We start from the raw sequence: 26,793 nt of genomic DNA, 5'->3' as shown, positions 1-26,793 counted from the left end.
AGCCCCGGGTCCCCGACCCCTCCCCGGACTGGAGGGAGGAGCTCGGGGCCCAGCGCCGTCTGCAGCCCGCCGGCCTTACCTCCGGTCGCCTCCGGGCAGGTGCAGAGGCCGCAGCAGCCGAGCGCGCCCTCCCCCCGCCGCCGCATACCGCCCGGGTCGCTCCAGGTGAGCGGGTCGGCGGGTGGGAGGGTCCGGGAGTCCGCAGGTGGCCAGGGGACGGGCCGCTCCCGCAGGAGCGCCGCCTGCCCGAGGACGCAAGGCGCAGTGAGGAAAGCGCGCACCGCAGGCCGGGGCCCGGCGACCTCGCCATGGTTGGCACGAAGCCACTCAGTGCATTCTACACCTCAGTGCCCTGCGGATGCCAGTCATGCGTGTGCGCGGCCACCGCGCCGCGTCCCGGGGAGGCGGGGGAACACCGTGCTCCCTGGGTCCTGACGGCCTCTCCTTACTCAGGAGCTGGCCACCCTTCCGTGGTTGGCATTACAGGAGTGTTCCTGGAGGAAGTGCCTGCTTCCACAGTGGTTTGGGAAATTCCAGCAGGCAGCGCATGTCAGCATAGTCTGTGTGATCACATCCCTCAGGGCTGCCTGCAGGCCCGGGGCGGGAGGTGGGGGTGGGGGATGAAGGCGGCACAGCATTTGTCCTCTAAGCTCAAAGGTCTGGCAAGAAAGATCTGGAAACAAATCATTGCAGCATGAAATAAAGGTGTAATACTCACGCAGGGGAAGTGTAGGGTAAATCTAAGAAATGCTGGCTTTTTTTTTTTTTACATCAAAACTCACTGAATATCAGCAGTTTTGTGTGGTTCAAAGTAGCGCCCAATGAAGGGGGCGTCCGGAAAGGTGTGACTGCAGGGCTGAGGTTGAGCCTTTCCTGTGGACACGCCCCGGGCTGCTCCAGCCCAAGCAAACCCAGCTGCGTCTACAGCCAGGTAAGCCCAGGGCTGGCCCCCATCATCACAGCCTCCCACCTCCAATGTCGGAAGGCCAGTCACCTGGCAGGGCGTCCAAAGGTGCCCGGCCTGCCCTCCCCACAGTGCAGGAGGTGCGTCCACCTTCCCGCTGGTCCCAGGGCAACAGCAGCCACACCTATCCTTGGCCAAAACTGGCCCCAGGCCACATTCCCTCTAGACTCCACAGACACACCTGGGCGGGCATCCTCTCCTCCAGGCATGGCCACCTCTCCCTTCGCCTGGCCCTCTGCTCTTCAGGCTCAGAAGTATCCCCGAGCAGTGCCAAACCTGAGGGGCACTGCACCCCCCGAGGGCTCGTTAACCCCAGACGGCCAACACACCCCCACCGGAGTTCCCATCCAGTAAGTCAGGCGGCCGAGGAACGCACATTTCTGACAGGATCCCAGGTGCTGCTGGTCCACACTTGGAGCTCCGCCACCAGAGTCTATCCCGTCTTTAAATCAGAAGCAAACCCAGGGGAAGGCGGGCCTTCCGGCCATGCTGCTCTTACTGAGCCCGTTGCCTTCGTCAGTCAGACGTTCTTTCCTCAGCCCCATGCCTGCCGCTCCGCCCAGTCTGCTGGTGCGTCTCTGGGACCGAGCCGCTAACTCCTGCGCTGGGTTGGGTCTGCTGGCCTCGGTGCCCAGGTCTCTGCTCACACTGCCAGCGGGTCATTTTGAGGGTGTTTGGGTGACCCTCCCGGGTGTGGGTGGGCCTCCCCCCTTCTAAGAGAAAAAGACTGAAATCGCCCTGGGGAGACAGAATTCTGCCAGCCGGACCAGACCCAGGTGCAGCCCCAGCTCCCGGGGCCCAGCCTGCAGCCCGCAGCCCCACACCCACGTGAGCCAGTCCCGACCTCCCTCCTGCTCTCTTGCAATCTGTATGGAACCTTTACTCTTTCCTTACATCACAGCACGTGGTGCTATCTTGCTATAAAAGTCATTTAATATTTGCTTAAGTTATAAAAATCCTACCAACCACCCAACGCTATCGCACTTACTGTGTCCCAGGGACCCTCCTAAGCGGGTTACAGTGTGAACTTACTTAATCTTCACAGGGATCTGGGAGGCCGGCACTATTTCTACCCTGTACTACAGAATAAGGCACAGAGAGGTTCAGCAACTCGCCCAAGGTCACACAGCTGGTAAAGTGGTAGAGGCCGGGTTCAAACTCAGACGCGTGTTAACACAGACCTAAAAACAAGTGTTTGCTTCAGGGAAACGTCGTCATGTGTCAACTGGAATGTCATCCCCAAAGTCCCTCACAGCTAACTAAGGGCCAGCTGGGTAGGGTGCCAGACCCCACACTGCACAGAGGATCTGAGCCCCGGAGCCCCGAGGGCTCAGGCCTGGCCTGTCCCAGGAAGTCGAGAGGCAGCAGGGAGCCCAGGTGGGAAGGCAGAAGGTAACGTGATCCCTGGATACCAAACCCATCCTCAGCAACCGTTCTGGAAAGTTAGCCACGAAAGGAGGTGTGAAACAGGAGCGCTGGAGATGGGTGCAGCTCGGGTTCTGAGAATCCAGGTGCCCTGGGACCCTGCCCTCTAGAGACAGGTGGGTGGCTCTGGGGAGGCGGAGACGTGCCTCCTGGGAGGTAACAGGAGCTGCCCCGCCAGGCCTGGGTGCCCGCTTCCTGTGACATCTTATCCCGCGTCGGAGGTGGGGAGCAAGGAGGCGGGGGAGGCTCAGAAAGGACGCTCTGAAGACACCCACAGCCTTGGACAGGCAGCGTCACCCGCGAGTGGGGTGCAGAGCCGGCGTTCATCTGATGAGGGGATCCAGGCCTGTCCCCTCTCCTGGGCACTGGCTCCAGGTGAGCGCTGAGCAGGGGGACTCCTGCCCTCCCCGGGCTCCACTCCACCTGGGCCAACAGCCAACAAGTATGCACCACTGTGTACAGATGGGGCACGAGGCTCGGTGGTGGTGCGTCCCTCGGGAACTGAAGTGAAGCTGGTGGCAACGTCCAGCAGTCAGCTCTGCACTGCCTGGCACAGTCCACCCACCAATGTGTGCATGGCCCAGAGGCAGCGCACGGATGAGCCTCTGAGTCATGGCCACGCGGAGGACCACGTGGCAGTGGGCACGGGCCACGGGGTGAGTTGCAGAGCACACGTGAACTGCGACCCCGTCTACACTAGATCCAGAAACAGGCTGAATTAAGCCTGGGGTGTAAGTGCCACAGCGCAGCCCCCAAGCCCCACCCGAGCGAGGGCGCCCCCCCCCCCCCCGCTGGAGCGCAGGGAGGGGATACTCGGCCTGGGTGCAGCTCCCAGGTTCCCGCTGGGAGGCCGTGGGCAAAAGGCCAGGAAACAGGGATCCTGGCGGCCCCTGGGGCTGGGGCTCAGGGGCCAAACCAGGGCTGCACAGCCTCCCCCGGGGACGGCAGCCGGTGGCACCCACAGGGCTCCTGCCCATCCCGTTTCTGCTTCTGAACTCCTTTTATGCCCTGCAGAGTGAACCCTGTGAAACAGAGACCACGGCCCTATCCCAGGCTCCCACATCCCCCAGGCAGTCAGCTGGTGTCCACCTTCGTCTGATGGAACCCGGAGCAGACGGACACCAGTGGCTAAAGCCCCACAGACGTGTCAGATGGCCAGTCCCCCACCACATCCTGCAGCAAGCACAGCAGGGGCGTTCCTTCCAGGCCATGAAAAACGCAGAGTAAGTCCTGATGCAAAACAGCGCCCCCCGCCGCACCCAGCAACGTGGGGTGTCCTGTCCCCCTGCAGGGAGCAAAGCCGACTCAGCCGCGGAGGGGCACCCCAGGCACCTGCCCACGGGACACCCAAGGGCCCTTGGACATTCTGGGCATCAACCATTTGTCATAAAGACAGAATCTGCCTCCGAAATGGGCCTGTAACTGTCGCTGCCCGGGTAACTGCACCGGGCCCACGCCGGCGGTGGGTTTGGCGTCTGCGTGGGAAGGAAACGGCTAACCATAGGGGTGACTGATGGGGCGGATAAAGCGGTGTCTCGGGAGCCCAGCTGAGCTGCGTGCACTCCCGCCCCGCCGGCCGCTGCGCGGGCTGATGCCTCCGCCTCCTTCCCCTGTGCTGAGTATTTAAACACACCAGATTTCACTTCAGAAATGTCATTCACTGAAGCCTGAACTTAGAGGCAGTACTTCCCAATGCCCAACACCACGGTCACTGAGCTGGAGCTAGCCGCCCCCGACACCTAGTTAAACATGGAGACCTGGACACAGAGCTCTGCAGCAGGCACTCATCTTAAGTCCGTGAAGGTCGCAGCTGCCTAAAGGAAGCCTTCTCCCTCTCCTTCCCACTTCAAGTAAGAGTCTACATCTTGGCAGAACCGCCCAGTGCAGCACGTATGTGTGGACTTGGCAATGAGTGACATTTTTTAGACAACTGTAAATTCACATGCTGTTATTTTATTTTTTTTAGAGATTCTGGGGGGGGTGGGTAATTAGGTCTATTCACATATTTACCGACAGAGGAGGTACTGGGGTTAAACCCCGTACCCAAGCACGCACTCTACCTGAGCTGCGCCCTCCCCCCAGGTCCACGTGCAGTTACAAGGAGCAATCCAGAGAGATCCTTCCCCCCAAATAGTCACAGTGTGCGAAGCTACAGCGTGATGTCACAGCTCGGAGACTGACACCAGCACGGCCAGCACACCTGGGCCCTGGATGACAGCCGCCGCCGCCCACCCCGCCCCATCCTGAGCCCTGCTGACCACTCGTCTGCTCTCCATTCCCACAGTCTTGCTGTTTCAGGAATGTCCTCTCAGTGGAACCACACAACAGACAACTTGTGGGACCGGCTCTTTTCACTCCGGGAGACGCACCCAGGTGGTTCTGTGGACCTGCAGTTCCTTCTGGTTCTTGCTGTGTGGCCCGTGTTCCACAGTGTAGACAGACCACTTTCTTCTAACCATTCACTCGCTGAAGGACATTAGGGTTCCTTCCAGGTTTGGCTGCTCTGAGTGAAACCAGCGGACACTCGTGTACGTGAGTCTGAGTGAATGCTCTCCTTTCCTGGGGATGGTGCCCAGCAGTGCCATTCCTGGGTCGATGACAGCTGCCCGTTTGGTTTGAAGAGAAACTGGCACAGTTTCCAGATGGCTGGGCCATTTTACACCCTCACCAGCAACGTGGGCACCAGCTTCCCAGGGGCCTCGCGGGCACTGGGCGCTGTCGTGGCAACGCAGCTTCGCCCTCCTGGCAGGTGTGCGCGGCGCCCGGCGGAGGGTCTGCTCTGCGTCTCCCCAGGGACCGCGGGTGCGGCTCGCCTTCAGGTGCCTATTTGCCGTCTGTGCGTCCTCTTCCCCCGTTGCCCACCTTCTGGCTGGCTGTTGTTTTATGCCGGCGCGCTCCGGGACGCAGGAAGTCCTTTACCTGAGGTCTGCAGGTGCTTCCTCCTCGCCCTGCGGCTTGTCCTCGCCCTCTCGGCAGGTCCTCTGGCGAGCAGAGCATACAGCTTTCATTCTGACAGAGCCTCATCTACCCCTTTTCCTTCTGTGGGTCATGTTTTTGGCATCAAGTCTAAAATGCTTTGTCTGTCTGTAGGTCCTGAATACTGTCTACTGTGTTTTTTCTGAAGTTTTGTAGTTTTACACTTTACGTTTAAATCTGTGATCCACTTTGGGTTAGTTTTTGTCTGAGATGTGACACTTAGGTCATGGGTTGCTTCTTGGTTGTCGTTTTGTCTCCGATGTCCCACTGCCCCAGCGTCATTTGCTGAAAGGCTGTCTTTCCTCCACCGAACTGACCTGCCAGCTTCGTCAGACTTCAGTGGGCACGTTGGGTGGGGCCGCCGCGTCCGAGTTCTCTGCTCTGCTCCGGCGTCTGCCCCTCTGCCAGCACCGCACCGTCCTCATCAGAGTGCAGAAACGTGCCCTGGTATCACTTAGACTAGCCCTCCTGCTCCATCCTGCTTTTCTGAGATGTTTTAAGCACTCTGGCTCTTTTGAGTTCATACATATTTACGATAATCTTGTCTGTGCCTTGGGATTTTGACAGGAATCCTGTTAATCAGCTTGGGAACGCTGACATCTTTACTATATTGAGATGTTTGCTCCGCAAACACAGTAGGTCTCGCCGACCATTTACGTCTTCTCTGAGTTCCCTCGTCAGCGTTTTCTGGTTTTCCAGCCCTGTGCCTGTCTTGTTAGAGTTGCACCTAAGTATTTACTTTTTTATGAGTAATCGTAATGGGTATCATTTTTAATTTTGGTGCCCACGTGTTCATTGCTGTAGAGAGAAATACAATCGATCTTCCAGTGTGTCTCACGTATCCTGTGGCCGTGCTAAACTCACTTACCAGGTCTAGCAGTGGTCCTGTGGGGACCCCGTTCCTGTGGGGTCCCTGGGGTTTCACAGTTAAGATGCTCATGTCGTCTGTCAACAGACTGCTTAATTCTTCTGCCAGTCTCCACGCCTTCTATTTCCTTTTCCTGACTCACTGCGCTGGCTGGGACGTCCAGCAACGCCGAGCAAGGGCAGCGAGAACACGGCTCCCAACTGCACGGGGAAGCGTGGTGTTGGCTGTGGGAGTTTGTGGCAAACACTCATGGACAACTTAAGGACTTGCTTCTGCATTGATTGAAAGGATTGTGTGATTTTTCTTTAGTCCGTTAACATGGTGCATCACATCAATTTTCAAGTATTAAACCAGCCTTGTATTCCTGGATGAGCCCTGATGTGGCCACAGTGGACAGTTCTTTTTATATATTGCCTCATGCTGTTGGCTGATATTTTGTTGTGGATTCTTGTGTGTTGTGTCTGTGTTCACGGGAGATGCTGGCCCACAGCTTTCTTCCTTCTGTCTGGTTTTGGCATCACCGTGCAAGCAGCCCCCAGAGACGAAGCGATGGTGTTGCCTGGAGAGAACGTAGAGCTGGTGTTCAAGTGCTTTTGGTAGAATTCTTGAGCGAAACCATCTTGATCTGAGGATTTCTTTTTCTGAGAATTTTAAAATTATCAATTCAGAGTCCTTAACAGCTTCAGACTATTCCCACGATCTGTTTTCTGGTGAGTGAGTTGTGGTGGTCTGTGCTTTTCAAGCAATGCTTCTTTGCCTTCAGTTTTCAGAAATCTGACTGTGTACCTTGAGTGGTTTGAGGGGGGTTTATTCCGACTGGAGTTCTGTTAACTTCTTAACTATCTGGGTGTGCCTGTCGGGCAGCGCGGGGCAGTTCTCAGCCTTTACTTGAGTGCGTTTCTTCCGCCTCTGTCTTCTCACCTTCTGTGACTCCAGTGGCCAGAAGTTCTGGTTCTTGATATGACAACTAGTTTTGATGCAAACGTGGGCGGTTTTGTATTATAAGACCCTGGATTTTTTTTTTAATCGGCTGCTTTGGCTGACTTCCTCTGGGCGTTCCAGTAGGGTGGGGACCGTTCCTTCACTGCCGGGGGTCGGGGGTGCAGGAGAGTCCAGGCTCCTCAGCAGTAGCACCGGGGACCCTGTCGACATCTGGGGCAGAAGGTCCTTGTCGCTGCTGAGGGGCCAGGGTCCTGGCTCCCCACGAGGCCGCCACTGACGCCTCCTGCTGGGAGGCTTTGGGGCTCCTTGCTCTGCTCCCCGAGGGTCTGCGCTGTCACTGTGGTGGGGGTGGCGGAAGTCCGGTGGGCCTCCTTGGAGTCTCGGGAAGGGTGTGGAAGTCTGGGCTCCCCACGGGGTCCCGCCGACCTCAGAGTGTCAGCGCCAGGGACGGACTCACCACCACCCAGGGGGGTGAAAGTCGGCTCCGCAGCGCCTCGCGGGGCACGGGGGAGCCTCTGCGGCTTCCCGAGGGTGGACGTCTAGGCTCCGTCGTCTCCAGGGCCTGGAGGTGGGTGGGCCAGTGCTTCCCTGTGGAGTCTGTCTGGGACGGAGCAGGTACTGTCCAGAAGTTTCTGTCCTTCCTTTCCTGGTCCTTTGGCGGAGAGAGCAGGCTTTGGTTGGGGATTTTTGGAGTTTATGCTCATTGGGGCTTCCAGTAGCTGATTTTCCAGCTCCCGAGTGGGGGACAGGAGGCAAAAGGAAACCCAGGGGACCGCCTTCCTGGGCCCGGAGGCCCCTGGCTGGCCTCGCTCCTCAGACATAAAGTCCGGGGCTCTGTGCTTCACTGAGGGGGGCTGTCGGGGAAAGTGCGTCCGCTCCGTCTCCCCAGGAGCGGTCTTTGCAAGTTAATTTTTAAAGTTACATCAGAGCACAAACATCTGCTCAGAGCTCTTCCAGAACCAGTTCCAAACACACACCTCACTCTGTCTCTGGGTGAATTCATTCAAAAAAATTCCTAAGACAACAAAGGGGGCTACCTCTCGGGTTCCCACATAAAAAGGGGCCCTAACTTCGTGGAGTGGGGGGTGGGAGGCGCCCACCTGAGGGGAGCTCTGACTTGGGGGTTGCTGACTTTGGGGGTCTCCAGCCCACGCCCCAGCAAAATCCCAGGAGGTTGGGCAGACGTGAGCTCTTGTCCTCGAGCGGCGGGAGTAAACCTGTGACCTGCCATCTGTGCCAGTTTCCGCCTGTTTTTACAACCATTAATTTAGTAGAACACGTGCATCCACGTAGGTTTAAAGTCAAGCGGTTTGCTGGCTCACAAGGCACCTAGCTAGCAGTTACGCTTCTGTGGGTCACAGCTACTTCTGTGTTCCTTATTTTGAGGTGAAAGTTACTGTAGTCTTTATCTGCGGGGCAGAGCTCCCCCGTCCCTGCTTCTCCTACGAGCACCTCCCGTGCTGGTGTGGTACAGGCGATGTGACTGAGGATCAAATGCTGCTGTGTTATTAGTAACTAAACCTGCAGTTCACATCAGAGATCACTGTGTGTTGGGCAGTTTCTGAGCTCTGACGAGTGCACAGTGTCACGTGGCCACCATTACAGCGACACGCAGGGCAGTTCAACTGCCCTGAAAGCCCCCTACTGAAAAGCACTTTTTAAAAATGGTTTTTATTTTTTAAATTTTTTTGAGGGGGAGATAATTACGTTTACTTATTTTCCGAGGAGGTAGTGGGGATTGAACCCAGTTCACGGCTTGGCTGCCTGAGAGGTTCGCAGCCCTGAGCAGGTGTCTGAAGTGCCAACCGGCTGTCCAGCCCTGGTGCAGCAGAGGCTGGGGTGTGGACGGGACCGGCGGACTCAGGCGTCCAAAGACAGCGAGCCCTCTGATCTTGGTTGCGACCTTCCTGGGCGGGAGCCGCAGGAGAAACTAAAACATCGTCTCCCAGGCGAGTTCGGCCCAATACGATCACCTCACTGGTGCTTCTCAGGAACCGTGTTTCTGAATAAATCCTTATCTTAAGATTTTCTCCCTACTCCCCTCTTCCCTCCAAGATGGTGGCCGGGGTTGGGGGGAGAAGGGGGCCCCTGTGTGCTGCCTTGCGGCTCCTGAGGGGAGACCCGGGGGCCTCCACGGCCCCGCCCCCAGGCCCTGGTCTGGACGGCTGGCTCCACTCAGGGCGGGTGACCACTAACCCCTCACCCCCACGGCATCCCCCCAACCACAATGGAAACGACCGACAAGGGCCCGGCTGCGGAGGGCGGGGAGAGGCGGGCCTGGTACCCGGCTGGTAGGGACGGGAGGCGCGAGTCCGGGCTCCCCAGACAGTTACATGTGACCAGCAGCTCCACGCCCAGGTCCGCGCCCAAGAGGGAGGAAAGCATGGCCACAAAGACACCTGGACGTCAGTGTTCACAGCAGCCAAGACGCAGAGAGGCCCCGCACGTCCATCTGCTGTGGAGGAGGGAACGAGGTCCATCCACACGGGGACACAAGCCAGCGTGGAGCGGAAGGAAGCACGGACATGCTGCCACCCGGACGCGCCCTGAAAACACGCTGGGGAAAGCGGCTGGACACGAGAGGCCGAGTGGTGCAGGATCCGTGCACACGACACGCCCAGGACAGGCCACGCCGCGGGGGCCGAGGGCGGGGGAGGGGCAGGGCGTGTGCCCCTGCGTCGGGGTCTCTCTGGTGGGATGGGAATGGTCTAGCGTTAGGTGGCGGTGAGGCCTGCCCCACACTAAAACCACTGAGCTGTGCGTCTTAAAGGGGTGACGCTGAACGGCAAGGCCGGCCTTGCTTACTGTCCTTCCCAGATTCTGCGTTTCTACAAACTGAAGGCTCGTGCCAACTCTGGATTGTCACAGGATGGCTGGCATTTTTTAACAATGAAGTATTTTTAACGTACGTCTTTTTATAAAAGACATAATGCTACTGCACACTTAACGGAGTGGTGCGAACGTAACTGCTGAATGCACTGGGAAACCAACAGCTTCGTGTGCCTCGCTTCACTGAGATCCCTGCCCGACTGCTGTTGGTCTGGAACCAAACCCACAGCATCTCCGAGGTCTGCACGTACGAGGCAGGCATGAATTATGCCTAATAAAGCTGCTGTGAAGAATAAAGTGAGCGGCGAACCAGAGAGCCTGCACTCCAACGCCAGCCCCCCCGGGACGGCAAGCTCGTCACAAGCCACTCTCGCCCATTTCCCCTCAACCATCCAGCAGCCGGTGGAGAAACCCGGCTGGGCTCCCACCTGGCGGGAAGGGCGGCCTGCGTGCAACCCACCCGTGTGGGTCCAGGCCGCACACAAGCCTGTGCCCCAGGGCCCCGGGGCCTCTCGGCCTCCACGGGGACCGCTGGACCTCCCGGCTCATCCAAACTGCCCGTCCACGGGGAGGGAGTAACTCAGGCGTTAGGGTGCATGCTTAGCATGCACGAGGTGCCGGGTCAATCCCCAGAGCCCTCCCCGAAATAAACCCAGTTACCTCTCCCCAGTCAAGCAACACAATAACGAACTGTCCGCCGGAAGCGCCCCCATCCCTCTGGGGAGGGCACGCTTGAGCCCCGAGTCGGAAAGGAGAAAGCCGCCCAGCCTCGGTGGTTCAGCAGCACCACCTGCTGGCCTGAGGGGGTCGAGCGGGCAGAGGGGGCCCAGCCGGCGGGGAGGACCTGGAGTTCCAGGTCGTCCCCGCGGGGGATGCGCTGCGTCAGGAGCCGTCCTTGCCCTGCACCCTCCAGGCATTCTTGCTGGTGTAAATCGGGTTTCAAATCAAAACAAAGCCGGCTGTTTAACGTAACCTGGAACCCTCTGAGAGCTGACCAACGAGGTTCCCCACACGCAGGTGACCACGGGCAACGCCTGCCCAGCAGACACCCCTCGCCCGGTGCCAGCGAGACGCTGCATCCGTTGTGCCCAGATGTTGGCACTTCCCACCTGCCAGGCGCCGGGGAGGCCGCGCCGCGAAGGACACCCCCGACCCCAGACACACAGGGAAATGAGCCACGACCGCGTCTGCAGTGGTGGCAAAATTAACCAATTACAAGTCGCTTATGGTGAAAAAAAAAAAAAAAAAGAGTAGCTTCAAGGTCTGCGTGAAAAGGGGTTAAGATGATTTTAAAGACTTAAAATACTTATTGTGAAAAAAATGAGAAGTGAAATCTTTGCTGAAGGGAGCGGAGGGACCTCAGAGTTACCCGCAGGCCGACCTGCAAGGAAGCGGGGTGCTCTGGCCCCGTGGTCCCAGCCCTGCTCGCAGCTCGTCCAGGCAGCCCAGGGCGGGCTCAGGGCCGGGTCTCTGGCTGCAGACGTGGGCCCCGACCCAGCTTGCCGCCGGCCCTGCAGACCAGCTGCGCTGGAGTTTCACCTCCCATCTGAGCCCGGGGTAGCGGGCAGCGTCAGGAGGCAGCCTGGCTGTCACGACTGGGGCTGCTGGTGTAGAGCGGGCAGAGACAGCCGTGCTGCCCACACCCTACAAGGCACAGGACGGCCCAAGACAGGGCACGGCCCGGCCCCAGATCTCCAGGCTGCCGCGGCTGCGACCCCGGGCCGCTGTCTCTTCCTGCTCCTCCCACCGGCCCCCAGGTGCAGGCCCTCAGATGACAAGGATGTGACTTGGCCTTACTCTCCTCAGAGTGTAAAACAGGTTCCTCACCTGTCGATCACAGGTGCACCTGGAAACTGAAACTCAAAGGTGACATTTTTCTTTCTTCCACGTGTGGACTTTTTCTTCTGTAAAAGCTGTGTTGTTTCCGGGTTCCTCAGTCCTCCTGTCCTCGGTGCACCAGGGGCCTGGGGTGGCCTCCCTGACCCCCGTCGGGGCTCCCACCTTTGGCTCCCACGGAGACTGCATGTCATTAGGTAAGACGAGGTCTTCCTGGAGCGAGGTGTCCACTATGACTGGTGTCCTTATAGAAGTGGGGAATTCAGACACGGAAGCACAGGGAGACGCCACGACCGTGGAGAGCCAGGTGATGCTTCTGCAAGTCACAGTCTCCAGGAACAGCAGACGCCGGGGGAGCCTGGGACACACCCTCCCGCACGGCCTGGGAGGGACCGGCCTGCCGGCGCCCTGCCCCCCGACGTGAGAGAGTGGGGTCCTGTTGCTGAAGCCGCTCAGTCGTGGGACTTCGCCCCGTGGCCCCAGGACGCTAACAGGTTTCCCACTGGGCACCTGCCCTTTAACGCCGTTGGTGAGCTTTTGGTGGAAGCCTGTGATTGACGCGGTTCTTGGGAAGAAGATGTTTCGGGGAGAAGAGAAGGACTCGACAAGAAGGTGTGTGATGTGCTCACTGGGGGCGCGGTGCGTCTGTGTCTTGTCATTTACCTCAGACCAAGAGAAGATTTTCCCTGGTCTGAAAACGATCAAATATTTTGCTCGAAAACATCTGTGAATCAGCTACTGCGGAAGCGCGTTTCTCAGGCGTCTTTTTGGAAATCACGGACTGTAAACACTTACCCTTGTGCAGCACACTTGTCACGCGTGGCCGTTACTGCTTCTCTGAAGTTAATTCTTTAGAAATCCAGTTTAAAAATCATCTAAAAGGGTCAAATAAAGAAAAACAGAAGGGGCGGGAGGAGAAGGAGGACCTGTGTGTTCTTATTGACCGCGGGGCCACAAGGACAGGCCCAGGTGGGCGCAGAAGCCGACGGGCTCCGGCCATCCCGGGCGGGTGGCGAGGGGAGGATAAACTCCGGCTGCCGCAGGTTCCTCGGGGTTGGAGGAGTGAGTGGGGAACGAGCTTCAGAGCAACCCCGCTGTTTTCTGCAGTGACTTTGCTAAAGACCTAAGAGGAGGGGGCACAGCGGGCTCCACTCACAGCGCCAGGAGAAGTGGCGAAGCTTACGACAGCGACTTCAGACAGTGGGAGACGTGGGGTTCCATGAAGAGGCATAAAAGTACGTGGTGGGTCTGCTTAGTTACGAGGAGGAGGAAAGAAAGTTGTTACAGATGCATAGTTCAGCCAAGCCCTGATATTTGGGGGGGGGGGTTATACAGAGAAATCTCACCGGCTGTCGGGTCCATCAAGGCATGGAGAAACGCAGCATTGTGTCTCAAACCCATTTCATGGTCTACTTAATTTAATAAATACAGACTGCATTCCAAAGTCACAGATGGTGCCAATAAAATGACTGGACGCTGCTTCCAAGAGCGAGAGTGGCCAAGTCGCCTGGCTACATGTTGACATCAGATTGCACAGCAGCTAAAACGAGACCAGAGACACCGACCACGCGGGGACCAGAGATACAACAGCAGTTCCCATCAAAACCCGCCGCTGTGTCTACTTTCCAAAGCGAAACCGCGGCTCCCGTCCGCGGTGTGAAGATGGCACTTTAAGACAGCGACAGCAAGCTCTGACCCAGCGGCCGTCTCTCAGAACACATGACTGGGGAAGTGCCTCAGCACGGAAAGCCCTCTCACAGGACTTCACACCTTCAGGTGAATCTGAATCAACCAACCAGTCTCCGCGCACGCTGAGCGAGAAAGAGCAGAAGCACAGAGACACTGAGCCCGCAGCGGCCAGCGTCGGCACAGGCCCCGGGGCCCTTCAGGTGCGCTGGCCCAAGGGTGGGGGTGCCCGGGGGAGGGGTGCACCTGAGGCGGGGTCCAAGGGTGGGGTGCGGGGCGGAGCAGGAAGGGTGCAGAGTTTCCTGGGAGAGCGTGAGGGGACAGGTGGCAGCCCCTCCACAGTACAGATGGAGAGGGCCTGCCCCAGAGGGAGCTCCCCGCAGGCTGGGGTGTGGGGCCAGGAAAAAAGGCACAGGGGGCCCGTGGGAACAGGTGGAGCTCGGGGGGGGGTCAGGTGGGGCACAGGTAAGGTCAGGTGGGGTCAGGTGGGGTCAGGTCAGGCACAGGCAGAGGCACTGAGTGGGGAAAGGTCCGGGCAGGGACAGGCAGGAAGGCAGGTGCGGGTAGGACTGGCAGGAGGCGCTCCAGCAACCAATTCAATTCTCTCTGTGGGGTGGGGTCAGGTCCCCCACAGGAGAGAGTGAGGATGGGACAGGCCTTGGGCAGGGAGAGAGCAGGCCCCGCACAGTTTCAACACAGACAGAGACTGCCCGGGGGCTGGGGGCTCACTGAAGCTCACGGCCACGGAATTAAAACCCATCCGCCTGGCGGCAGACTTCGTACACGACAGCTTTGTTGAGATCTAGTTGACACACATGTCCATCCTCGTGTACCCAGGTGCGAGCCTGGGCTAGGCGCCCAGAAGGAAACACTAGGGTTCGGGTTCTGCCCCGCTGGTGCCATGAACCAAGAGGTGTTGAGACTGAGGGGTGCGCAGCAGCGTGATGCCGGGATGGGGGAGGGCATCATGGGGGTGGGGGGCATGGAAGCGTGAGCAGGTTCATTCCATTAACGCCTTGGAAGAACAAATGAATCGAGCAGGAGCTCGAAAGATTTTTAAAGGAGAAATAAAGCACAAGAAATAGAGGCAGAAGCAGAAACAAATGAAGTAGAAGTTGGAAAACCAGCAGAATGAAAGTTAAGAACTGGTTTCTGGAAGTAAAAACCACAAAACAGACCCACCAGCTAACCTAACGAAGACAAGAGAAAGTAAAAATGCTCAGAATGAGAAATGAGAGGGGCACCAGGCTTGGAAATAAGACCAGTTCAGAATCCTCAGCAACTGCTTTGTGCGGCTACGCAGCGAGGTCTGAAAGCCTGGGTGAAACGGGTGATTTTCAGGGGACACCTAACTCATCAAACAGACCGATCTGCACAGAAGAAAGAGAAGAAGCGGCCAGGGCGACTCCTCCGACAGCGTCAGACCCAGACGGTCTCACAGGGGCCCTGCCGACCTTCACAGACGGGGGTTCCACACTCAAGGTCCAGGGAGAGGACGAATCCGAGCGCTTTTTATGAAGAGAACAAAGCACTGATTCCAGAATCTGACCGAGACAGAACAGAAGCCACAGGTCAACCTGCATTTCAAGCACCAATGCAGACACCCTTAAGTAAAATGGTGTCACGTGTCCATACTCCTCTGGTGTGGGCTGCACAAGCAAGCTGGTTCCAGAGGCACAAACCGGAAACGGTGGGGGGGCCTGACGGTCACCCCTCTGCCGGGGGGCCAGAGCCAGCACCGGCAGTGACAAGTCCTGGTGACGGCAGGCACCCCGATAGGACGAGGTGGCTGGCTTGAGCCTCCGGGGTCTTCCTCCCAAAACCCACACCCCAGTCTAACCAGGAGAAGGCCACAGACAAACCCACCGAGGAGCATCCGACAGAACCCCTGCCCGTACGCACCCTCCCCGCCGTCCAGTCACCAAGACAAGGCGGGTCTGAGGGGCTGTCAGCGCCACGAGGGCCCCAGGGAAGTGTGACGACTGAACGTCATGCCGTGTCGGATGGGGCCCTCTCACAGAATGAGGACATCTGAGTAAAGTCAGGGCTTGACTAAATAGCAACGTATCAACATTGGGTCCTTAACTGTAACAAGTGCATCACAAACACGTACGATGTTAATGACGGGAAACTGGGCGTGGGGAACGTGGGACTCTGCACGGCTCCCAAGTATCTCGGTCAACCTGAAACCGTTCTAAGAAATAAAAGCTGTTTTAAAAAAGAGGACTGTCAAATAGTTACTCAAAGTGCATTGTATCTGAAACACAAAATGAGGCCAATCTGAACGAGTCGACCCAGAAAGACTCCAGGACATTCTGTGTACAAATATCAATCTGTAAAGAAAGAAGGAAACAGTACGAAACAGAACCCGGCACCAAACTGAAGGGGCACTGTCGGGACCGGCTGGGGTTCACGCCGGCAGCGCAGAGGGAAAACGGTGCAGCTTACACCTGCTGCCTCCTAACGTCACATCTAAGCACCAGGGTTAGGACCACCCCCCCCACACACGAAGACACACTTGAGACACTCATGCTACCGGTTCTTGGTTTATTTATTCTGGACCGTCTGGCCCTGGCCCAGGGTGGGGGACGCCGAAGAGCCCAGCCCCTCCTGCAGGCCCGGCCGTGGGGCGGCCCGATGGGGGTGGGAGCGTCGGGGCCGCTGGCCCCCTCTCCACAGTTTCACTCACACCCAGCAAAGGCCCAGGAATATTCTTCCCCTGAAGCTGCTCCGTGACCTCCCGCCCTCGGGACAAGCTTGGGCACCGTCCCAGAGACCATGAGGTGGGGACAGTTCCTGCGGAAACAGCGCCTGAGTGGGGACCTCAGGGGACGGGCTCCCCGGGAGCTGGGTCAGCACGGATGGGAGGCGGGTCCCGGTGCCAGCGGGGCCCGAGGTCACATCCAGCTTCAGGAAACACCTATCCTCACAGAGACTGTAGAGCTTCCTGGTGCAGAAAGGGAGAGGAGAGCAAACCGCAAATCCGTGATGAAAAACTCACAGCGAGAAGCCCGTCTTCGGCCTTCTATCAAAGCTGTGCACACTCGCATTGACAAAACTGCTGTCACAGTCGTCGTCTTATAATTGGCTGTTTCCCTTCTTCCAGCGCAAGACCTGGGGGGGGGTGACCCCTAACAGCTGAGTAACATCGCCGCCCCTCCTGTGACTTCGCTTTTCCCCAAACATCCATCATCGTAAGTAATGACTGTGATGAACACATTCGCTTGTGAATCTTCATGACACATTTTTAACATTAATTTTAGTTGAAATTCGTAGAAGAGATTTCTGATTAAAAACAAAATTCTTGAAGATTTTTATCCACACCGTCAACTTGGTTCCAGCATAGCTATAAAGACTGGCGTCCTCCCCAGCAGTGGGTTTAAAACCTCCGTCCATAAAAGTGGAGGCAAAGGAGATGCTCATATGAAGCTGACCTTCCTTATTTCCACTTTCTCACAGGAGAGCACCCCTCGGCCTCGGGCGGCCGCCTCACCTCCGCTGCGCAGGGGAACCACGTAGAGAGAGGCTGCATCTCCAGCAATTCATTCTTTCCAAGCTCTTTGCAGTTGGTCTTCGTGGTGATTTCTGACGCAGATTTAATGTTCAGGTTCAAGACCTCTTCCCTTTGTCCACACCCCTTGGATCCGTCGGCAGAATCGGCCTCTGCGAACAGGATCACGTCCACTGAGCACCACTTGCCTGTTCAGTTTGGCAGGTCTGCCCGCCGCCTGCCCCACTTCGTGGGCCACACGTGTTCCAGACGTGCACTCAGGTGATGAAAACATGTGCACGGGACACTGGTGAGGGTGGGGCTGCCCCAGACGCCTGCAGAAGGCCCAGCCGGACGCGTGCTGCCCACGGTGGCCAAGAACCTGCTGCCGCAGACACAGCAGGAGGGGACAGCCCTGTCCTCACGCTGCTGGGCATCTGAGATGCAGGAACCCCGAGACGGAAGCCACCCTCTCCCTTGGGGTCGCAGGTACATCCCCACGGGGAGACAGCGCCGGGACCACGGGAGCCCCGCCTCTCAGAACAGCCACTGCCACCCTGGGGAGGTGGGCAGGGTTAACCCCAGCAGCAGGAAGGCAAGCAGGAGGGAGCATTTGCTGCAGTGGGACTCGTTCCAGGAAAGTAAAGGCCGCGCCCCCGGACACCCGGCCCAGCGCGGCGGGGGGAGGCCGGGCATGTCTCCACGGGCACACACAGATAAACACACTTCCATCACCTTAATCCTACAGCACGCATTAGAGCACGTAGTTAAATAGAAAACCCACTAACTTTCTGATGAAACCCTAACAAACTCACTGCTGCTCCTGGGCGTGCCGTGGAGGCGGGGCCGGCTGCCGGTGCTGAGAGCATCGGGCTCAGGGAGATGAGGGCTCTCCAGGCATCCTCGGCTGGGAGCGACCTTCTCCAGCAGCTCAGCTTCTACGGGACGCGTCCAATCCATTTTAAGTAACGATGAAATACCCCAAGTCAGTTCCCCTGAGACAGGCGTCCGGGAGGTGCTGGGGGACATGGGACTCCCCTGGGACCCCCAAAGCTCGCAAGGCAGCTGGGGGTCGTTCCACTCCGAGCCCTTCACACCCGCGCCCTGGCAAGTCGGGCACCTGCCCCCGCCCCCACCGCCCCACCGGCGCCGCGGGAAGACGTGCAGTCTGCTCCCAGCACCACCCAGCGACCCACCAGCTAGTGCCACCCGCCTGTGAAGTCGTGCACAGTGAATGTGTCTTCTTAAAAAATGAACATGAAGTCCTGCTAGTTTCGCAAGTGATATAAAAAGTCCAAGTGAGCAAGACCGAGGGCTCAGGAAAGGGTAAAAACGAGAGCTAATCCCTTAGGGCGACACCAGGAGCTCCGTTTCCACAAACAGCCTGTCTGTCTTTTGCGAACCCCCCCTTCGGGATGGGCCCACAAAACCACAAAGAGGAGACTGACCAGCGCGGCTCCCGGGGACGCCCTGGCCGTCCCGGCGCCGTCAGGAGGGCCCGCAACACCGGACGGCGCGCAGGTAAGTAACAACGGTCCTGGGAAAGAGACTGCGCTTCGGAAGCCAAGGAGCAGGGAACCCGGAAGTGCGCCGCCCGCGAGCTCTGCGCAGCTCGGACCCCTGCCCCCACCGCCCCCGCCCCCACAGCCCGCGATCCCAGGGTCACTCATTCTCCTCGAACTGTGACCACGATCCAGGCCGGAAACACTGGGGATCTGCAAAAAGCCAATGTCCCTCCAAGCATCGGTTTCCTGTGGTCGCTCTCACCTTTTCCAAAACGCGTTTTCAGCCCACGCGTATTATTTCCCCACACCCCCTCCAGAAACATGAACGGCCCCTCCCTGCGGCTCCTCAGACCCTCCTCCTCCCGGGGGGCCTCTCCCAGAACCCTGAAGGATCTCACGGTGTAAGTGCCTTCAGGTACGGTGCTCAGCGACATGGCGCTGCCGACGTTCTAAGCTTTGTGACCCAAACAATGCAGCTTCACAATTCGACTCGCACTGCAGGTGGTGTTTACTTTGTGCCCAAGTCAAGCATTCTTTGCATTTTTGTCTTCTATCCACAAAGCCTTGCCCAGTACCTGTTCAAGTGACCAGAAACCCCACTTCTGGGGATTGACCCCAAAGAAGAGGAAGCAGGGACATGCGCACCCCTTGTCCATGCGCAGTCACGACGGCCACTGGTGGCAGCAACCCGCACCCACCAACGGGCGGGGGCTGGACACAGGGCGGGCCAGCCCCACAAGGGGCAGACTCGGCTTTAAGCAGGGCTGAAGCTCCGACCTGACACGGTGCAGAAGGCGAGGACAGCGCGCGGGGTGGGCTAAGACGGCCCCCCAAAACAGAGACCGCGCAGTGTCCCCCCAACACCCACGGGGCCGGGCCAGGGCAGCGTGTGGGTGGGGAGTGTTTAATGGGGACGGAGCTTCAGCTCAGGAAGAAGGAAGAGTGCCAGAGGGACGTGTAAAGGCTGCACACAGAGTGAACGCGCCTAACAGCCCGCAGCACACACTTCAGGGCAGCCGACGTGGTCAAGTTTACATTACGGCCCTCTCACCTCAATAAAAAACTAACTTACTGATTTCAAAACCTGAAGTTCTGACATTAGCATGTTTCATACCCCAAAGGGTATCTGAAGCAGCGGCACTGGGAGGCCCACGGTGACAGTGACGGTGGCGGGAGGGAGGGCAGTGGGGTGGGGACGTGGAGGCTCCTGGGGGGGAAGGTGATGGCCGGCTATTCTGACCGCACCTTCTCCTCCCCAGAAACAAGGAACAAGGCTCGGAATGTTGGTGCGATTACCTTCCACCTACTGGAGACCGAGGTCGGAGGCGGCCTGAGGGCTGCAGGCACTACACCACCCGCATGTCCAGGACTCGCGGGGTTGGTTCTGCAGGTCCAGGGAGGAAGGACTCCAGTGGACGCTTACTGGGCTGTGTCCTGAGTGCCCCACACCCGTGCGACCCTCGCAGCCCCGCTCTGCCCTGGGCTCTCCCAGGAACTGCCTGCCTCCCTCCCTAGTGAATGGGGTAAAAGACAAGGCCTGGTCCTGGGAGGGTCGGGTCCCCTGACGAGGAGACTAACTTGCAGGCTTGCGCTCTCGCTGGCCAGCACTCACCACCAGGGAGCTGCAAAAATCAACTTTGTAAACCTATAAAACCAAACACAGGTGCTGGGGGCAGGTGGGGGTCGGGGGTCGGCCACTCTGAATGCACCAACCCCCCACCCACAAGCCAGTCAAACAGCCAAGCTTCTTCACAAGCACAAGCGACTTGTGGCTCAGAACCTCGGAGACCAGACACCCCCAGTTGGCAGGTCGGGTACCACCTGCGAAAACAGACGTGTGCGAGTCAGGTCCTGAAGGTGGTGCGGAGACCATGCCCACCAACAGGTGCACACGGCCTGACCAGGGACTCAGAACAGGCCCTCTCAGGGCAACGCCGCAGCCTCGAGCCCCACGTCCAACCCAACTGCGGGAGCACCAGCTTCGGGCTGAGAAAGCTCGGGAGGTAGAGGGTGAAGGGCTGTCACCCAAGTTCCCAGATGAGTTCTGGCTTCTGCTCTGGGAGCCGCCAGTTCTGGCCCAGCCCCAGGCGGACCCCGTGGTACCAGCCCACTCACCAGCGGATTCACGCCTGCCCTCGGGTGCCAGCAACTTGCCTCGTCCAGGGAAAACTAGTTTCAGAGTCAGTTTGGGAAGGAACGGCAAAGAATAATTAAACACAAGCAAAACTAGGAGCAGGGAGCCAGCCGCCTCCTTCCTGAAGAGGGGCACTGACAGTGCTCGGACGGCCAGGAACAGAGGAAGCGCATCCTTGGGCCTGGATGCCCGGGTCAGGCTCAGCCCTGGGGCGGGGGGGGGGGGGCGGGGAACCCTCACCACCGTGTGCGCTGCCCAGTGCATCCTGGGGGCACAGCCATTGCCCTGGTGACCATTCCAATCTGACAAGGCACCAAATTCAAACGATGGCTCGTGTGGGTCTGAAACCGAAGCAAAGGCTGGGAGCAGGGCCGCTTGCTGCACTGTGCGCCACTGGAAACCCAAGCAGACATTTCTCGTGGTCTCTCGCCAGAACCAACTCATCTGACTCACCACCCAGCTCTCAGCCCGAGAGCGACCGCCCCTCCTGCCCGGGGAGTGGGCTCTCCCCGGAACCAGCCTGCCCCCCGCGGGCGCCCGGGCGGTCGGAGGGAAGCTGTTCCCGCAGGTCTGAAACACACTGGTCTCCCAGAGGACCAGAGGGACTGAGAGCTCGACTTATGAGTCCGCAGTCAGTCAGAGGCTGGGCTCCCTGAGACGTGAGCCGGCCCTACCTGCGGGCGCAGGCGTTCCCGCCGGCTCATCCCGAACAAGCCTGATGACATCAGACACGTCAACCTGGTGGTCACCTTCCTCCTCTCTGGCCGCGCTGGACCCTCGTATGGAAGAACAGTCATCGCCTCCGGGTTTCTGGCACAGGATGAATCTCCAACAGTCAAACATGAGTCTGCAGAGCGAAAAACAGATTTCAGCTGGAAGACGAGGTCACGCCGCCAGAACACATCAGCAGTGCTTCACTGAACAGAGCCCAGGCCACCGGGCACAGCCTGCAGCGGCGCTCACTCTGACCTGGACGCGGTGTGCTCCAAACTCACACCAGCCTTCTCCAACGAATTCCGTCCGCGTCAACGTTCAGTTAAACGAGCAACTTCCTTTTGTAATATTAAGATGGATAAAGCGTTGCATGAGCAAAAATACCATTTGCTTCTGCTGAAAAACAAAAACCTAGATTTTTTTCCCCTTGACATTTACGCTCTTGTTTCAAGGATAAAAAGCCCCTGGGTCTCCTCGTTTCAATGTCATCGTCTAGTTCACTGAACTGGCAAACTTCCAGAGCCACTGCCGCCTGCTTATTCAGGTTTCTAAAAAACATTTCCAATCCTCTAGGTGAAGAATGCCATCCCAATTCCGGAACGAACATTAGAGTCTTATCCCCTGGTGGAAATTGGGCAAAGAATCTTGAATCAAGTTTTTTAGAAGCAGTCTTGGATTTAAGGAGGCAACTAGTGACTGTATTTTAAACTGAAGCACGTGAAATCATTTGCCGGGCAAACGCTCACCTTCGCTAGGTAATTAATTACTAACTACTCCTTTTTGCACTGAGTTTTTCCGTCTGTTTATGGCTCATTGTTGGCTTAATACCTGGCTGGGCCCCTTCCTTAAGAGTGAAGGTGCACATAACCCCACATGGATAAATTCGCCTGTGTCCCCACGGTGATCGTTCAGCCTGTCTTACCCACTCAGCACTGCGTGTCCTGCCTCCAGGCACACCCGTGGGCAGACCTTCTCTGGCCCAGGGAGGAGGCCACCTGGAGACTGGAAAGGCTGCCCAGCTGCTCAGGGGACCCTCCTGCTCCCACATCTCCCCATCCATGCCCTTCACTGCAGCCCCTTGCTGTCTGGTCAGCCCTGGCCCTCCTCCCGCTAGGTCCTCCCTGACCACCTGATCACCATTTGCACAGACACCCAGGCAGCCTCGAAACCCTGCCACCGCCCGTGGCCCCAGGGAGGGGTTCCAATGTGCCGCCCACGTGAGAACCACGCTCAGAACCGTGCCGACCACTCCAGGCAGGAAGCTCAGGGCCCAAACCCTCTGGGGCGCCACCAGCGCCACGCTCGGCCCTGATGAGAAGAGACAGCGCCCTCCCCCACCCCCTCCTCTTCCCACCGGACCCCCCCCCACCGAGGCACGCCCCTTTGTTTTTATCCACAAGGCTGTGGGTCAGTAGCTTGCCTGCCACCCACATGAATCTTTGCGACACCTCCCCAGGCGTGTCTTCAGATCCCTGTAACGTTTTATTAAACTCGCTCACGTAACAGTGTGAGGAGGGCCCTTCCTAGCGACGAGAGGTGACCTACACCCCACCCTTCCCGGGCAGGACCTCAGCCCTCAACCCTCTTCCGTGGGTCCTGCTCATCTTCCCAAGAAACCCAGGCTGGGCCGGCGGAGGCAGGGCCGGATGGACGGACGCAGGCGGCGAGGACGCCAAGCACCCTGAGCACAGTCAGACCCGGGGCCACAGGCTTCTGGTGGCTTCAGTAAAGTTTTCACACTTAAAAGGAGGAAGAAAAGTTTTCACTGGTTAAAAACAAAACAGAACCAAAAGCCCAGTTTTGTCTACTTTTCTTCCAAATTCTACTCGGAGAATGTCCAACACGAACAGGCCGACCGTAATCTCAAACCTCCAGAAAGAAGAGAAAAGGCCCGGCGTGGCTGCCTTCACCTTTGTCCCCAGTGGCCCTGAAGTCCCCGGCTCCAGGAGAGGCCTCCTGCCAACCTGAGAAGAAGTCCTGCAAGGATCAGCACCGGGCTGCTCCGCACTCATCTCCGTGGAGCTGGGTAGAGACTGGTCTTTTGGGCTCCAGAGAGATGCTAGGAGGGTCTGGGGAGGGGGCTGGGTTTCCTGGGGCTTCTGGAGCTGACCAGGGCTGTCGTGATTCTGGATGAAGTCTTCGGGAGGGGCCCTGACCACAAAATCAAGACGCCAAGCTCCAGATGTCCCAGAGTTTCTCAGTAGCCCCCACGGAGTGTCCAGTGTCTTACTGTGGGCTGGAAGTCCCAAAAGTTTTACTTGGGGAAGCCCAGAGGAAACGTGGTGACGCACTGGTCCCCCAGGTAGATGTGCTACAGACTAGCTAGGCCAGCACGAGGACTCCACACGCGGGTGGTGGGTCCAGACCGCCTCCCCATGCCAGCACACAGACAGCTCTGCCATGGCCTTCTCTGTAGGGCTGGGCTCAGCCTGCAGTGGTTCTCTTTGGTGAGGACCCCCTCCCTCCAAACGCCCTCCCCAAGGGAGAAGAGGACCGAGCACCGTGAGGCAAGGAACATTTCATCTGCACACCCTTCCTGGACACGGGATGTACAGTTCCAGTTTTTTTATCAGTAACTGCTAGAGAAACGATTTAGGCGTTTTGGGCGAACTGATCATAAGAAAAATTCCATAATGGACTGTTTAGCAAGAAGAAGGAAAGATTTAGCTGGGGATTATGACATAAACCACGAGCTTAATTTTTTGTTTAAACTGCCCAGGAGCTGATTAAAGAATCGGACCTTCGTTTTATATGATTAAACAGTTTGTTTTTACAGAGGGGGAAAAAGGGGCTGCGGGCCCTTAGCCCGGAGCCTCTCACCTGTCGTCAGACGAGAGCTTCCTCCAGGCTCTGTGAGCTCAGAGGAGGGCGGGGTGAGTGAGCTTAGCAACTAGGGCTGCACTTTGCAGGCCGGTTGGTTCCATTCCTGTCACCGCTGCTGCTACACTTGCGACTTCTGCTCTTGGAGCCTCGTACCGCCAAACCAGCTGAACTGGCGGCCGGCTGCTGTGAGCTAACAACATTCTAGGGCAGTTTATTCCGCCATGAGGACACCCCAGTGTCCTCACTCCGACTTCAGGTTTCCCCCATTTTACAAAAGCACTTAATATCAGTCAGCAGAAAGCTCCTCTTCTGAAGTGAATGTAATTTCACTCCCTCACCAAGATGCTGCCTTCCCAGACAAGACACCCAGTGAAAGTCTTTTCAGCAAAAGTCTTCATGTCCTCAGAAAGGGGGCTTCTCAGAAGGCTGATCTTGGACCACTGGTTATGAATGAGTCCAACAAGAGCTCGGCAGTGAGGGGGGAGGGGAGGGGCAGGGAGGAGGGAGGGGGAGGGGAGGGGAGGGGAGGGGCCTGAAGAGCCTCAGCTTCAAGAGAAAGACAGGGTTCCAGGCTGCATTTCAAGCACTTCAAACACAGATGTTCACGCGCTGAGCCCCGCCAATCCCACCCTCTTTACAAGCTAGGCTGCAGGCCCCTCCTGGTCTGCTGGGCTCTGGGAAGGAAATCTCGCCCCCGACCCTGGGGGAACAGTACGCCGGAGGGTTGTAGCGAGGCTTCGGCTGCGAGGCCCTCTGCACCTGCCACAGCCTTGCACAGGAATCACTTGTTTTCACTACAGTGCTGTGTGGCTGCCGGGACGGTGTCCCCCTGCACAGGACGCAGAGCGGAGGTGCACAGAGGTGCGGCTCCTCTCAGCACAGTGTCCCCAGGCCCCTGCCCAGATGGTCAGGCCAGGTCCCGGGAGGGTGCCCCCCTTCCCAGGGGAGAGGGTCCCAGAATCGAGTGGAGAACTCTCCCTTCCTACCCCTCCCGGTTTGTGGCTCGCCCCAGAGGGCACCTCCTCGCCACCCACCCAGGCCTGCGGGCAGGCCTGGCTCCCGTCCCCCAAAGGAGTGAGGAGAGGCGGTGGGCCCCTGCTGCCGCTGACTCAGCCAGCGTGGAACCCAGAACTCAGGAAAACCCTGTCTGTTAGCCCAGGTCCCCACAGCAGCTCCGGGCCAGCCATTCCATCCAATTTGCATACTAGAATACCTCCCAGTGGGAGGGCCCCTTCTCCAGGGCCCACACCCCTTCACCTACCTGCCAAGCAGGGTCCCCGGCAGCCCGGAGGGACGGAGGACGCTACACCACCAGCAGCCCCTGGGGACAGGCTTCTATTTTTGTGGCTCAGCCCTGCCCCTCCCTGTGGTCACATATCCTGGGGCCTCCCACGGCCATTCCTACACATCCTGCCTGTGCCTCAGGGTCACCTTAACCCCTTCCCCGGCCGTTAGGGGCACGGTGGGCCACGTGGCCCTGGGTGGGAAGTTTCCTGTAAAGTTAAGAGGCTGCACTTGCTCCAGAAAAAAGCCTCGTGGGGGCCCCTCCCCCGCCAGGCTCCTTTGGAACTGCCTGGCGCTGCAGGGGAGCAAGGAAAGCTTTTCAAAACCGGCAGGAATAGCCTTTGCAATGGAGAGAGAGAAGGACGTTATTTTTAAACTGCAGAGTCTACTTTTCCGCTTGGAAAACAAAACAGCCTGCGGGCACGCCTCTCCCGCTGCCGACCCGGGAAGGAAGAGTCAGGTGGGGACCCACCTCCTGCGCCCCCTTCACACCTGTTCCCACGCCTGTCCCAGCAGCTACGGAGGGTCGGGAGAGCTTGGGGAGTGGCTCTGGGAGGGGCAGAGGAGACCCTGGAGGAGGCGGCAGCGAGGGGGTTACACCTATGGGGTGTGAGGGGCCCCAGCCGGCGACAATGGGGAGGGGCGTTTGTGCACGCGGAGCCCGCGCTCCGAGTCGGTGTCTCCCGGACACCCCTTCCCGGGCCGGGGTCCCCCGGGCTCTCGGGGGTCTCAGGCGGGGCCGGGGCGGGAGGCGACTGGAACCGCCCAGACCGCGATCGGCCCGCCTCCCGGACGCAGCGTCCGCGCCCCCCATCCCCTCCGTCGTCCGCCTCCTCCTCCCGTCCCCCCTCCTCCCTCTTCGCCTGCTCCCACCCGCCCCATCCACCCTTCCCGCCCCCGCACACCTGCCAGGCCGCGGGACCGTCCTCCCCACGTCCTCGTCCTCCGCCCGCAGGTGCCCGCGCTGACGCCGCTCCTCCTCCGCCTCCGGGGAGGGGGAGGGGAGGAGACGGGTGGGGAGGCGCGGGAGGGAGGGAGGGGGAGGGAAAGGGGAGGTGGGGGAGGGTTAGTAGGGCAGAGGCGGGAGAATGGTGGGGGAGGGGCAGCGCAGAGGGAGCGGAGCGGAGGGCTGGGGCCGGAGGTGGGAGGAGGAGGCGGAGGGGAGGAAGGGGTAAAGGTCTGAGCAGGGGCGAGAGGGGGAGGAGCTGCCCGAGCCCCGCCCTTCCCTCCCCTCCCCTCCTCCTCCCCCTCCCCAGCGTCTCCGCAGCCCCCCTTGTCAGCCGAGTGCAGCAGGGCGGCGGGGGTCGTGGCAAGGGA

The 26,793-nt window shown here is 58.8% G+C and overlaps 1 protein-coding gene and 1 long non-coding RNA gene across 8 annotated transcripts in view; one reads left to right on the top strand and one right to left on the bottom strand.

Annotated features, from left to right (window-relative positions):
- Window positions 1–26,510, bottom strand: part of MCF2L (MCF.2 cell line derived transforming sequence like) — a 102,080-nt gene extending 75,570 nt beyond the window's left edge. For 3 of the 7 annotated variants that reach the window (XM_074378564.1, XM_074378568.1, XM_074378570.1), the window contains exons 1-2: window positions 26,382–26,510; window positions 21,330–21,502 (exon numbers count right to left, since the gene is read on the bottom strand). In XM_074378564.1, the coding sequence (XP_074234665.1) occupies window positions 21,330–21,498 (169 nt within the window). In that variant the 5' untranslated portion in view covers window positions 21,499–21,502; window positions 26,382–26,510. Of the gene's footprint in view, window positions 1–79; window positions 316–21,329; window positions 21,503–25,453; window positions 25,565–26,381 lie in introns of those variants that run through there. The other 4 variants (XM_074378573.1, XM_074378565.1, XM_074378583.1 and 1 more) reach the window with 4 other exon arrangements.
- LOC141579793 (uncharacterized) lies at window positions 197–13,787 on the top strand. Its single transcript, XR_012511792.1, has 3 exons — window positions 197–2,764; window positions 2,852–3,045; window positions 3,404–13,787. It is a non-coding gene; the product is annotated as an uncharacterized LOC141579793 (long non-coding RNA).
- Window positions 26,511–26,793: the final 283 nt, after the last annotated feature.

This window comes from Camelus bactrianus, chromosome 14, assembly GCF_048773025.1.
Source record: "Camelus bactrianus isolate YW-2024 breed Bactrian camel chromosome 14, ASM4877302v1, whole genome shotgun sequence".
Lineage (NCBI taxonomy): Eukaryota > Metazoa > Chordata > Mammalia > Artiodactyla > Camelidae > Camelus > Camelus bactrianus.
This window is presented reverse-complemented; position numbering and strand designations above follow the sequence as displayed.